The sequence below is a fragment of the Schistocerca gregaria genome, chromosome 1 (genome assembly GCF_023897955.1).
Source record: "Schistocerca gregaria isolate iqSchGreg1 chromosome 1, iqSchGreg1.2, whole genome shotgun sequence".
NCBI lineage: Eukaryota > Metazoa > Arthropoda > Insecta > Orthoptera > Acrididae > Schistocerca > Schistocerca gregaria.
Window position 1 is genome coordinate 15,441,926 of NC_064920.1, and position 15,256 is coordinate 15,457,181.

At 44.8% G+C, this 15,256-nt stretch overlaps 1 protein-coding gene across 5 annotated transcripts in view; it reads right to left on the minus strand.

The window, feature by feature from the left end:
• The window catches only part of LOC126327189 (NAD(+) hydrolase sarm1), a 1,227,458-nt gene that overhangs the window by 326,538 nt on the left and 885,664 nt on the right, over positions 1-15,256 (minus strand). The window contains exon 4 of one of the 5 annotated variants that reach the window (XM_049995870.1): positions 3,386-3,456. The exons of the other annotated variants lie outside the window; for them this stretch is intronic. Within the exon in view, the coding sequence (XP_049851827.1) occupies positions 3,386-3,456 (71 nt within the window). The remainder of the gene's footprint in view (positions 1-3,385; positions 3,457-15,256) is intronic. 5 annotated transcript variants of the gene reach the window in all.

Sequence of the window (15,256 nt, forward strand, 5' to 3'; positions counted from 1 at the left end):
GTGTTTAGTTACTGTTGGGTATCGTCCAGGTCTTCGTGCAAGTGTTTGTCAGCTTGTGTGTGTAGTCCTTATTTCTACTGACGAAGTCGGCATTCTGCAGCTATTCGGTCAATTGCTGCGCAGTTTTCCTGTGAGCAAGAACGAGTGTTTGAAGTGGTCGAAATAGCCGCTGTCGGTGGAATTAATCAAATTAGTTTACCACTGTTCAAGTGCATCACCGGAATTTTTCCTGTCTTGTGGCCGTTACAGTTCTGGTTACCTGCCCTGGCGGCTAACGTAATTTTAGGCAGTGTCCTTTCCTTACCTGTTGCTGCTCTGCAACATGGTGTGTAGTTTTGGAAGCTTGGTACAAACTTCTATTTGTTCGTTGACGCTCGTAACTTTTGGCCTGAATTCTCATGTACTCTTTCGTGGAAAGCAAGTGGTTTGTCCGTCGTCCGTGGCCATCCGCTGGTTGGGTTCCGACGGATCAAGTACAGTTGGACTCATCACCTGTCTCACCTAAGTGAACGAGGGCAGACCGACCTCCCTCGTTCATTACGAGCAGCAATGTCGCGATACGATAAACCGCAATCGCGATAGGCTACAATTCGACTTTTATCAAAGTCGGGAACGTGATGGTACGCACTTCTCCTCCTTACACGAGGCATCACAACAACGTTTCACCAGGCAACGCCAGTCAACTGCTGTTTGTGTATGAGAAATCGGTTGGAAACTTTCCTCATGCCAGCACGTTGTATCTGTCGCCACCGGCGCAACTTGTGTGAATGCTCTGAAAAGCTAATCCTTTGCATATCACGGCATCTTCTTCCTGTCGGTTAAATTTCGCGTCTGTAGCACGTCATCTTCGTAGTGTAGCAATTTTAATGGCCAGTAGCGTATTCAGAAGTTTTGAAATTTATTTGTGGTTCTCAGCCAGGGGCACTGCGGCACACGCACTTGCCTCGAGGAGTCAGTTGAGACAAGAAAGTCGATCGTGTAAAAGAGGCGCTAACAGGCCGACGATCACGGCCACACAGTCCGTCAGCCGTGTACGACGACAAACTTGCATCACTGGAGTGTAAGAGACGAGCCTGGTGTCGGTGAACAAGTGGGGCTCGGGTCGGTTGGGCAGCGGCTCCTGAGAGCGGCGCGGTCGCGCGTTCCGGCCGCCGGCGAGCCGCTCGTGCACTCTCGTCTCCTCCTGCAGTCCAGCACGTGTCCGAGCCACGTGTCACTATCACGTGGCGTGCACTGCGAGAGACACGGTATATTCCCCATCCGGGAAACGTTTAGCATCTTGCGGTACACCGCATCTCGAAGGTTGTCATCCTGTGTTTCTCTGCTTCTCTGAGTGCCCGCGTTTTACTTCCTTTCAGCAGCACATTCCAAACAATCGTCTTTATAGGATGTTTCCTCAGATGTTTGTGTATACCATGGAATGTGTAAACGTTGCTACTCTCGTCAAAAGCGACCTGTGCCTGGTAGATTTTGCTTGTAGTATCCTTGCGTCTGATGTAAGCTTACTCCGTCGGTAGGGAAAGGATTTGACGGTCTCAGGTCGCTCATTGTTACGTGAGCTCTGGGCTACTGTGTTTTATATAGTCCTAAGATTTTGTTTTAAGTTTATTAAGAGGAGAGAATATCGGTGTCAGTTCAGTTGTGTCATTCCGGAACTCTAGCGTGGGTCGGACTTTAAAAAGCGCATCAGACAACTGATCACCCTTTATTTCTCTCTCACTTTACTCATAAATTACGTTCTCGTAGACAATAACGCGGTGAACAGAAATCGATAAACTAAGTACTAGTAAGAGCTACCTTTAAGCAAAAGCAATTCATAAAATGAAGTATTGTAAACAATGGAAATATCTCTTCAACACAGTTGAGACCGTTTCCTTCGACATGCCAAAGTCTATCATTAAAATTCCGAATGGAACGAAGAAATATTTCTTAAGCAGAAACTGATTTTAGCATGTCCTAGGACATCTACGTCTCAGTCTGAAGGGGAATACGTTTTTACAGTCTGCGTATCTTGTGTGACATATTGCTGACGAGCAATACCCAGTGTCACAACAGGGCACGTACTGCGAATGCGGCGATTTATTTGTCTCAACGTATCCACTTTTCATGTTTTGGGGAACGTTATCTGCATTTTGGATATTACGTGTGGTCTATTTTGACAACAGAGATACTTGTGCAAGGTGACTGATAATGATTTTCGTTTCAGATAAAGCTAAGAAACACACAAAATACTCCCGGTGAACTAACTTTCCTGTTACCACTTGCAGGAAGAAACCCACAGGAGCGACTTTATAATTCATGGCTTTTTTAATGTATCGCTGGAAAGGAGTCATCCTGTTTTGTGGTAATCTTCTAACGAAATGCTGCGTTCTTGTCCCTACCGAACCCGGTAATTTCATTCAGCCTGATCTGATATTTTTTGCTTAACTTTGGCCTGGACTGAGGTCGAGCTGCCGGCCGCTATGACCGAGGGATTCTAGGCGCTTCAATCCGGAACCGCGCTGCTGCTACGGTCGCCGGTTCGAATCCTGCCTCGGGCATGGATGTGTGTGATGCCCTTAGGTTAGTTAGGTTTAAGTAGTTGTAAGTCTAGGGGACTGATGACCTCAGATGTTAAGTCCCGTAGTGGTCAGAGCCACCTGAACCATTTCTGAGGTGGAGCCCGAGAGCTCAGCTGGCAGCGTACAGCGCCGGCCTGCCTGCTTCAGTAAGGGACTGGTCCACTCGGCGGCGGCACTCGGCTGTCCTCATTTCAGCCTCCACGACATACCCTCGCTCATCACAATTTGTTTCCCATCATCGCCCTTTTGAGACTGTCGCAGTTTACTTCAAGTAACTTACAGTGCACATAGCTAACAACGTCCTCTGCTGGGAGAATAATTTGGAGGAAAATTTAAATTTGACCAGATTTTTGTGACGCTCGCGGTGTTTATAAATGACGCTTTGGACTTGCCGCCATGTTACTCGTGGTGATGACTAAAATGCCAGTTCTTTACCCTTGACCAGTCCCCTGCTTCCCCGGATTTGTTTATTACCTTTGTTTTCTTTACAACTGATGACTGGGCCCGTTTCATTCATTCGGCTTTTCATAGATTTTGCAGCCAGTTTTCAGCACTCAGAAAGACTTCCAGTCGGTGCAGAGGCTATGATTTGACTATTCCACAGGGTATTTGTCATCTGCGGAGCAAAATGGAGCTGAAATCTCCGTGTCGTCGCACGTAGGTTTAGTACGATAAAAACGTGAATCCACTGCCGGGGCTTGAACTGCTTCGACAATACACGTAGACAAAGCGTTGCCTCGTGTCAATTTCAGGAGGTGAGGATGGGTCGCAGTGCTGCATCACGCTGTGCCAGTAAAACAAGCGGACCATCGACGTATTCTTACCCACAAAAGCAGCGTAACACATCTTCGAGCCGCACACTCCCAAACGGATGCTGGCGTGTATATACGCTCACCTGAAACAGAGAGAAACGAACAGTCAGTGCAAGTTCTCTCAGCAGCGTCGCAGCTGTGTTGAAGAGTTGGTTAGACTTCGTTTTTAAAAATACCAGCATACACTGATCGGACACTGCAGCAGTTGAAGGACCTTTTTTGCAGGAAATCGAAATTGTACGCCGTGGTGATCACTGCACAGAGCAACCCGTGGCGCGAGTATCTGAATTTACTGACCCGCAGAGACCGCACTGCGACCGGAGAAACAGTAGGTCGCGTTCCAGCGGGGGCGGACGTTGTCGGCCGTGTGAACCGGACCACAGTGGGTGGACGAACGCAAGCGCGCAGTGGCAGGCGCCGGGCCGAGGGTGTGCGGTGTCAGGCTGTAGTGACAACTGTGCTGACCACAATTTGGTATTTTTATTCCCTCCGTTAAATTTTGCGTGCATTTCAATCTCAGTAGCGCCACAGTCGGGTAATTTTATTTTTTTGCGGGGATCTGTTAGTACTTTCTACATCACTCCTCGCTATTTTCCACGCATTTTTTGAGATGTTACTCATTTTTACACAGCACGATACGGCCAGGGACAGTGCTTGTGGTCACAGACAAAAGAAGACTTGGCTGACGTCTGTAAATCGCTGGAATTAGCACTGGCCACAGCCGACAGGCTTCTGGCTGCTGGTCGAGATGCGGCGAGACCAGCGACACCTCTGGTGCCGCTGGAACCTCCTGGGAGCCCGCCTCTGGCTGCCGCTGTGTCTTCTGTCGACCAGCCCCCCAGTCGCCGGTGGATCCGCGTGTCACTGGATGCAAGGCAAAAGGGGAAACTGGCTGCACAACTGGCTTCTTACTCCTTAATGTCCTACCTAGTGCTGATCGTACCTCTTAGCCAACGCGTGATGTCTCTTCTGTTGAGCCATTGGCCGATTTTCCTGCCCAAGCTGGACGAGTGGTAGGTCCGAGGTAAGACAGACAATGGAGCCCCGCAGGAAAATAGCACGCAGGGCAGGAAAGAACGCCAGTGTGCCCTGGGTAGGTCTGCTAGAATGTTGGAACAAAAGGGGTATGGCCCCAAAGTACCATTATAAACTATGGCGGCGATGACGTCATCCAAGATGTCACACATGACGTCATTCAAGATGGTGTATTTCCGCGGGAAGTTTGAATTTTGGCGGGAAAGTTCCTCGTCCCATCCCACTGATAAATGGCGCCAAGTTCAAATTTCAACAGTATAATGCACTACACCACGCTTATCTCTACTAAGCAAAGAAAGTCACGTGAAGATAGGACGCTTGGCCTACCTCCACTAACCTAAGGCACCTAACCACCGATTCCTCCTACGAACTGGCGCCAAGTTTCAGTTTTGGTGGGAACGTAGGTCACTTGGGGTTTCTCTGTTAGCGCGACAGAAAAGACACTTGTAGTAACCTCAGTCGACTATTTCACCGAAGGATTCCTTATAGAAAAACATTTACCTTTATTATTTAACCAATTTCAAGCAGGTGTTCGCCACTGGGTCTAGATTCCAACTGGCTTAGTTCAGATCGCCACCACCAGAGGGCGCTCTCAGGTCGTCAGGCGATGACGCAAGTACCATTATCCAAGATGGCGCCACCCAGTGTGTCCAACAAGAGGTCCAGGATCCAACTGGCTTAGTTCATATCGTTGCCACCAGAGGGCGCTACCATGACGTCAGATCATGACGCAAGTAACGTTATGCAAGATGGCTGCATACATTTTCCTCCCTATGTGCTGTAGGACACACAACCACTCCACAGTCCCATTACGTAATCCCAGATCGTCTGTTCTATCTCTCTCGCGTCTTCTGCCCGTTGACGTCAAAACCTCCAGCCTGCACGTTCATATCCGCGCCACAGATAGTCTTCTGCAAGTACCCTAACGAATGTAACTGAACACATGTGATATCGACATCATGCATCTAACATACCAGTTCCGTAAACACTTATTTCCAATTCAGTTTTAATTATATTCCATAAATGAATCTACTATTTCTATATTCAATTGTCAAACGAGGATTTTCACATATTCCCAATAGGAGCGCAATCCTCATTCATTCATCATGTAGCATCCCCACTCCTTCCCTAGAGTGCTGCACTCCTATTGGCTACTGCATGTGACTCTACGTCATACAACCCCAGATGGGGGAAATGGCGCGAAAATGACTCAGGCTGTGCTGGCCTGGTGGGCAGAGTAAGGAAGTAGTGCACTCTATTTATTTTGAACATTTTATTTATCACATTCATACAAAATCAATCCTTCGGACCATCTCAAACAGTCCACAGGCCTGTAAACTACTTCTAAATAACGCTCTCCAGACATGCAAACAACTCCTAATTTTCCCAAATAATTTCATTACACACTTGCAGAATACTCCTAAATAATGCAGCACTGGGATGTGTAGACACGCTCAGTACACATAAACCATCCAAATAACGCATAGCACAGCCTACAGGCTCGCTCCCAAAATAATGCAATCAATGCGCGCAAGCACCCACCGCCAACACCCGTCCAGTAGAGCTAACAGATAACCCCAATAAAGGGCGTGGCAGTCAGTTGTGAAACCACACACATGCACCCACTCAGGTCCTGCAACCACGAGGCGGCCACATTCTTGACACAAGAGCAATTCCTATCGCAATACGTGTTCACCCAGACAAATGTCCAGGCGCATCCGGCCAGAAACTGGCACGCTGTCACAGTCGAGAGCCACCACCGAATGCAGGTGAAAGTTGCCTGCCCATATTTTCGTCTGTACAGTCATGCTTATACTGACGTCACTGAATTCCAAGATGCGCTCACACGAGACACCTCCAAGCAGCACATGTCTTTACCGCTGATGACGGAATAGCTCAGGGCGCATTGCTCCTAGCGCGACATGAGACACCCGTTTGACCATACTTAACTACCCAGCGCGGCTCTCGCCACGCCGCGAAACGTCTGCGTCTTCACTCACCATCAAAAAACGATCTCAATGTTATTCTTAAGCCACATGATTACCTCTCGGGAATTGTATAGTGTCCCATAAATAGCTCGCTTTCTACATGTCTCAGCTTGTATGAACGGAAATACTTACCCTAACAGAACCTCTCTACGAAAATAACATCCAATGCAATCGTCCCAGCGCACCTAACGTGATACCCTTTACATACGAAAACATCCTCAACGCTGTGTAGAGGTTTCTATATCCCAGGAAAAACGATGTCAATTAATCGAGCATTATGATTCGCTCTTATCGATTTTACCCGTGGAATTACTGATACCTCCGATATCGAAGCACTGTTCACCTTTTCTCCTTCATCAGACTTTCAGGGGTTAGTTTTCACAGATGACCATATTGAACTGACAATTAAATCATACAAACTACCATACATATCGTCAAATACGGAAAGAGACTTACTATAGGACGCACAGTCATCCTCTAGTCAGGCCATAACATAAGCCATAGTAACTTTACGATGTAATATATACATATTACATACATTGTAAGCCACATTAAAATTACAATATAATATATTCACATTTAACACAAACAGTGCAACTATTTTTTTATCTGTAGAGCAAACAAAAAATTATACTATGCCTACACTCACGCAGGCTACATGCCACTATGCTCCCCAGTCCTACGGAAGCACCTTCATCCCTTTCTTTCATTCTGCAGACGTGACATTCAGCGCCATGCAAAATGATTCCTTTTCCACGAGAGCACCCTCAGTGGACCGATGTCGATATCTGAACTCTTCTGCAAAATCGAGAACGTTTCCCCTAGGCACAAACGCATTACTGTTTCTGCTCCGAGCCTGCTCTCTTTTCTGCAGACATCTCCAGACTTGGGGATTACAAGAACATACATAGTTTCGCATTGTTCTCCATAATATTATCCCAGTTTCACCGTACTTCTCGATATCAAGCACTAGGCGGCATCCAATTGATCGCTACCGCAGCAAAATTCTCCAAGATATAGACTGGCCAAGATATAGACTGGACAAGATACAGACTGGAAATTATTTTTCTACAACCCCAAACTTTAGCGAGGTTCAGCATGCTGTAAATCACTGAGTAACCAGAAACAAATATAGGAAACTATTATTTCCACCTGCGAATACCGATCTCGCTGGTCTAAGAAATTCCAAATCATCCCTATAATTTACATGCCTACTAAGGTCTTTCCCATATCTAGAGAACAGGCAAACGTGTCTTTCATACATCACAATCGATCTTCTCTCAACTATATAAATGCGCGAAATGTGCTGAAGCAGTCGACTGAACAATTCACATGAAAGGGAATAACAATCAAGTGCAAACGTACCTCCATACACAATCTTCTCAAATTTCCACTTGATCACGAAAGCTGCCCATCTTACCATCACGGTCTCAATTGAACGTCATTCGACAATGAGCAAAGTATCGGAAACACTGCCTACCGACGGCGCTGGCTCTGGAAATGCCAATATCTGCACCTGCCTCACGACTGGACATACTCTTCCCTTTGCTATCACAGCACTCCAAGTCAAATCCATACCTTCCCTACAACAGGGCACAGTCATCTCCTTTCCACATACAAACACTTTGTTCACCTGATGCTCAAATACATTTATATCACGAACCCACCGCTTCTCTTAAATACAATATTTCGTCAATAAATCGAAATAATACTAACTGAAAATCAACGATGAGTGTGCATGTCCCTTACGTTCTTCTTGCGAGTCCTGCCACGACGTCATAGAAAGAGAGACGCAATCGATCAGGTGTTAAAGAAAAACCCGATCCCAATAACTACTGCACATTACTCCTACAAGCGCTCCTGGTTTAACAGGTGCACACAAGCATCCATGTTAAAAGCTATATCCAATTTACAAATTGTGGTATGACATTACCTCTGAATTAGGTAGTTTTCTTTTTTTGTGGAGAAATACCGTGACAGTGATTGTAGGAGTGTGTTAGCCCATGATGCAAACTAGTGATAAGATTACCGCATTTGAAAGTCAATCCTCTAAGGAATGCGTTATGTGAGCGTTATTTTTGACTCCCTCACACAGCCCAAGCTAAATAATTCTATAGTATTTCTAGCACTTTCTGGCTCGAGACCATATCAGACGTTCAGCGATATATCCACTGAGTTACAGGCGATGATTGATTGAGAAGGAACACGAGCGATAGTAGTAGTAGATGATGTGCTGATTCATATCGTATGAAAATGTACACCAGTTTTCCCAATCTCTAGTGTCATGCTGTCCACCAGAAATGATGTCAGTCGTTTGGAATCGGGTCTTTCCTTTCAAGCACATACCCGCGTTCGATCCTATTGACAATTCCATTAATTATTCCATCCACTACTGAATGATATTTCTGGTAATGTCATATCTCTAACGAGTCACCTTTCCTGAACTTAAGAGACATGACCACCCATTGTTGATTTTGGGTCAATATTATTTTGCATCATGTGGAATCATTTATTGGTCAAGTATTATACTTAGTACTAGTGGGGGCTGAGTGATGTGTTATCATTTGTGCATCAGGCTTATAATATGTATGTTTAAAGGAGATGACTGTGTCCAGTAGTAAGGAAGGTACAGGTATTTCTATTTCCCGAGCCACAGCATTCAGCAGGGTGTATTTTCGATACTGTCGAATGCTGTTCTATTGAGACCGCGATTGTAACATTTAATTGTAGGTATAATGATAAAACATGTATGTGACCAGTTTTCTAGAATGATTCCGTGTATGCATGGCCTGTGGTGGGAATGATTCACGTTACCTGTTAATGGCAGCCGTCACCTGAATGCAGAGGCCTCTTGAAGTTTAGTAATGCATCTGAGTTAACTTTGCCATCGTCTAGACGACCTAATGGCGAACTAATACTTAGTATGTGTTGGGCGGTTTTCGTGATCAAGTGGAAGTTTGAGAAGATTATGTATGGAGGTGCGTGTGTGCTGGACCGTTATTCCCTGCCATATAAATTGTTCGGTTGACTGCTTGTGCATATTTCACTCCTTTATTTAGTTGAGAGTAGATCTATTGTGGTGTGTGCATCTATCATGTGGAAGACACGTTTGTCTGTTCTCTAGACATAGGAAAGACCTATGTAAATTAGAGGGATGATATGGAATCTGTTACTTCACCAACATTGGCATTTGAGAGTGGAAATATCAGTTTCTAGTTACTCAGTGGTTTATGGCACACTGCACCTCACTAAAATTTGAGGTTTGTAGAGAAATTATTTCCACTCTATATCTCGAGAATTATATTGTGCTAGCGATCTGTAGAATGCTGCCTAGTGCTTGATATCGGAAATTACCTTGAAAATGGTATAATATTATGGCGAACCATGTGAAAATACCTGTGTTCTCGTAATCCCTGAGTATGGAGATGTGTGTAGAAAAGCGAGCAAGCAAGGAAGCAGGTTTGGAGCAGAAAAAGTAACGCGTTTATGCCGAGGGGAAACGATCGCGAATTTGTAGAGCAGTACTGAGAGCGACTTCGGTCCACTGAGGGTGCTCTGGGGTAAAATGGATAATTTTGTGTGGCAGAGGATATGAATTGTATGTTTACTACATCGACACGGTACACTGTGACATTTTGCTGGGTTGGAGATCGGTTTCACGCTCTAATATTGAAGCTCTTGTCCTCAGTGGGAGACCAGTGTAATTGAGTAATAGTTTTTCCGTATTTGACGATATGTATCGCACTTTGCGAGGTTTAGTTGCCAGTGCAATATGGTGTAAAATAGTTTATTGTCACTGAATGTCACGTCTGTAGAAAGAAAGAAAAGGCTGATGGTGCTTTCCTCGGACTGAGGAACGGTCATATGTAACCAGTGTAAGTGTAGACATACCATAATTTTTTCTGGTGCTGTACAGATATAAAACTCAACTGCACTGTTTGTGTAAAATTTTGCGGGGCTGTCACTAGCCTCATGTGCGCGCTATTGGACAGGGGGTGGGGGGGTGGTACTTGCGCGCATTTATTGAGTGTCTGTGGCTTACGTTGTGTACAATGTGTGTATATTGCATTGTAAAGTTACTATGTTTTATGTTGCGACATGACTGGCCCCTATCGAGAGGGATGTTCAGCACATCGATAACCATGAGGATGGCTTCCAATATTCTTGTGAGTTTCGTATGTATTCAGTGTTCTGTAGACCACGGTTTAACTGTCAATGAAATTTAGCTATCTGTGAAAAATAATTTTACCGCTGAATGTCCCATCTGCAGAAAGAAAGAACAGAAGGCATCAGTAACTCGGCGGGTAAATTCGATATGAACCATATATAATGCTCGATTCATTCATATCCTTTGTGCTGGGAAATAGAAGCCTCTACATATCAGAGGGAACGTTTGTGTGCGTGATGAACTGGGTACCACATTAGGTCCACGAGGAAGACTGCATTCGATGTTATTCTGCGCTATTTTCGTAAATACGTTCGGTTAGGGCAAGAATTTTCGTGCATGCAAGCTGGGACATCAAGAAAGCGAGTGGTAACTATTTCTGGGACACTATACAATTTCCGCGAAGTCGACTCAGTTCTTATTTTTTACATAGTCACGTGACATCAGTATAAGATGGAGAATGTTATTAGATACACTTGCGAAAGTTTGTAGCTATGCACATGTGCTGGGTATGTGTGCGTTGATTGTGTGTCTGTTGTATTATTTTGCAAGCAGGCCTGTAGGTTGTGCTATGCGCTATTTGGACAGTTTATGAGTTGATTTTGTGTCTGCACATCTGTGTACTGCATTATTTAGGAGCAGTTTGCAGGTCTGTACTGAAATTATTTGGGTAAATTAAGGAGTTGTTTACGTGTCTGGCGATCATTATTTAGAAGTAGTTTACAGGTCTGCAGAGTGTATATTGTGACCCGAAGCACATCAGGGCGAGTGTTTTGTGTCAGCGTGATAAATACACTCCACCCCTAAATAAAATATTCTAAAATAAATAGAGTACACTCCTACCACACTCTCCCCAGCAGCTCATCGCAAGTTGAGTCATTTTCTAGCTATTTCCCCCCTCCAGATTACCATCTCGGATTACGTCAGGGGATGGAAGTGAGCACCTTCTGGTGGCAGTACTGTGTACTAGGCCAGTTGGAGTCTCGATCTCATGGTGGAGACACTGCCTACTAAATAAAGACTCATGTCCAGCAAAGGCAGAATTTTTTCCTGCCATTTTCTGGGAGAGGGGGAGAGGATGGGAGGGTAGGGGGTTTACCAGAGGGGGAAGGGTTAATTAAGCAGTCAATCAACCTAATAGTAGTGACAGGGGCTATTCCAATAACTTAGGCCTGAAAGTGTACCTGTAGCAGCGAGGAGGAGGCTTCCTGAGGGGGGGGGGGGAGGGGGGAAGGGAATGGGAGGGGATGGGGAGAACAATAGTTTAAATGCAGAAATATGGAAAACCACTTAAAAGAACAATATCCTAAGGAACTGTCTATCAAGGGACAACAATAGGTTAAGTACCTGTGAATCAAAGGAGAACAATTGGTTTTCCCCTGAGTGTATACCTCTCCCAATGTAGGCAATCTACATCTACATCTACATCTACATCCGTACTCCGCAAGCCACCTGACGGTGTGTGGCGGAGGGTACCCTGAGTACCTCTATCGGTTCTCCCTTCTATTCCAGTCTCGTATTGTACGTGGAAAGAAGGATTGTCGGTATGCTTCTGTGTGGGCTCTAATCTCTCTGATTTTATCCTCATGGTCTCTTCGCGAGATATACGTAGGAGGGAGCAATATACTGCTTGACTCTTCGGTGAAGGTATGTTCTCGAAACTTCAACAAAAGCCCGTACCGAGCTACTGAGCGTCTCTCCTGCAGAGTCTTCCACTGGAGTTTATCTATCATCTCCGTAACGCTTTCGCAATTACTAAATGATCCTGTAACGAAGCGCGCTGCTCTCCGTTGGATCTTCTCTATCTCTTCTATCAACCCTACCTGGTGCGGATCCCACACCGCTGAGCAGTATTCAAGCATTGGGCGAACAAGCGTACTGTAACCTACTTCCTTTGTTGTCGGATTGCATTTCCTTAGGATTCTTCCAATGAATCTCAGTCTGGCATCTGCTTTACCGACGATCAACTTTATATGATCATTCCATTTTAAATCACTCCTAATGCGTACTCCCAGATAATTTATGGAATTAACTGCTTCCAGTTGCTGACCTGCTATTTTGTAGCTAAATGATAAGGGACCTATCTTTCTATGTATTCGCATCACATTACACTTCGCTACATTGAGATTCAATTGCCATTCCGTGCACCATGCGTCAATTCGCTGCAGATCCTCCTGCATTTCAGTACAATTTTCCATTGTTGCAACCTCTCGATACACCACAGCATCATCTGCAAAAAGCCTCAGTGAACTTCCGATGTCATCCACCAGGTCATTTATGTATATTGTGAATAGCAACGGTCCTATGACACTCCCCTGCGGCACACCTGAAATCACTCTTACTTCGGAAGACTTCTCTCCATTGAGAATGACGTGCTGCGTTCTGTTATCTAGGAACTCCTCAATCCAATCAGACAATTGATCTGGTAGTCCATATGCTCTTACTTTGTTCATTAAACGACTATGGGGAACTGTGTCAAACGCCTTGCGGAAGTCAAGAAACACGGCATCTACCTGTGAACCCGTGTCTAAGGCCCTCTGACTCTCGTGGACGAATAGCGCGAGCTGGGTTTCACACGATCGTCTTTTTCGAAACCCATGCTGATTCCTACAGAGTAGATTTCTAGTCTCCAGAAAAGACATTATACTCGAACATAATACGTGTTCCAAAATTCTACAACTGATCGACGTTAGAGATATAGGTCTATAGTTCTGCACATCTGTTCGACGTCCCTTCTTGAGAACGGGGATGACCTGTGCCCTTTTCCAATCCTTTGGAACGTTTCGCTCTTCTAGAGACCTACGGTACACCGCTGCAAGAAGGGGGGCAAGTTCCTTCGCGTACTCTGTGTAAAATCGAACTGGTATCCCATCAGGACCAGCGGCCTTTCCTCTTTTGAGCGATTTTAATTGTTTCTCTATCCCTCTGTCGTCTACTTCGATATCTACCATTTTGTCAACTGTGCGACAATCTAGAGAAGGAAGCACAGTGCAGTCTTCCTCTGTGAAACAGCTTTGGAAGAAGACATTTAGTATTTCGGCCTTTAGTCTGTCATCCTCTGTTTCCGCACTAACTAAATGCACTGGCGTCCTTGTAGCTCTACAACTTACGACGTGGCGTCAGGTAGGGCTGTATAACATCACCGATCCTCTTTAACCTGTATTCAGTACACATATTCAGAGAAGCCTTACTTGAAGTGGAAGAAGGAATGTCAGTGAATGGTGTCACACTCAACAATTTTCGTTATGCAGATGACACCGTGGAAGGGCCGCAGAAGCTGATAAACAAAATTTCTGAGACAAGCAAGACATCAATACAAAGGAAACAAAATTTATGCTCATCAGCAGGAAGAACATTCGAGGTGTGAATCTGTACATCAATGGCACAGTACCCGTATCTGGGCACCATCATTAACGAAGCGTGAGACAACTCGCAGAAGATAACGTTTCGCATCGGAAAGGCGAGGAGTGTTTTCAATTAGATGAGCTCAGCCTTCGAGAGTCACAATCTTACCACGAACACAAAAATGCGACTCCTCAGGTGCTATGTGTTCCTCAGTTCTCTTGAATCGAGTGGAAACATGGACCTTTACAACGGCAACCATTGCCAGACTCCAAGCTTTTGAACTATGGTTACACAGAAGAATTTTGAGAATATCATGGACTCAAAAAGTGACAAATGTCAGAGTTCGACGTCGAGTTAACAAAAGCCCAGAACTGTTCAACATCATCAAGTGTCGCAAACTACAATACCTTGACCACTTCATGAGGAATCAAAAAATATATGCGCTGTTGCAATGTATCCTGCAAGGAAAAATCGAAGGAAAGAGACCTCCGGGACGAAGTAGAATTTCCTGGCTCGACTATCTTAGATCTTGGTCTAATATTAGTTATGAAGAACTGCTTCGCATTGAAACTGATGGAGACAGAATAGCCATGATGATTGCCAACGTCCGGAGCGGACAGACACGCTAAGAAGAAGAAGAAGGATTACTTGTTAATTGATCATTTATATTTGATTAGAACTTACACTCCTATGACAAAGAATTTTAAAAAAGACTTTGACTACGATCCTAGGACTGTAGTGCAAATATTAAGTACATTTCTTGTGCACAATATATTTATTTAATAGGATGAGAATTCAAGAGTAACTGACGGACATAAATTGTTATAAATTTGAGCACTGCCACGACGTGTGCATTATTTAACTAATTCCTTTCCTGTGCCAACCTATCTCAGAGCAGCACTTGCAATAAACGTCCTCAATTATCTGCTATATTTATTCCAGTCTCTGTTTTCCTCTACGCTTTTTGCTCTCTACAGCTCCCTCTGGTATCATGGAAATCATTCCATGTCTAACAGATGTCCTATCATCCTGTCCATTCGCCTTATCATTTTCCACATATTCCTTTCCTCTCCGATTCTGTGCAGAACCTCCTCATTCCTCACCTTATCAGTCCACCTAATTTTCGACATTAGTCTATAGTACCACATCTCAAATACTTCGATTCTCTTGTTCCGGTTTTCCCACAGTCCACATTTCACTATCATAGAATGCTGTGCTCCAAACGTACATTCTCAGAAATTTCTTCCTGAAATTGAGGCCCATTTTTGATACTAGTAGACTTCTCTTGGCCTGGAATGCCATTTTTGTCAGTGCTAGTTTTCTTTTGATGTGCTCCTTGTTCTGTCTGTC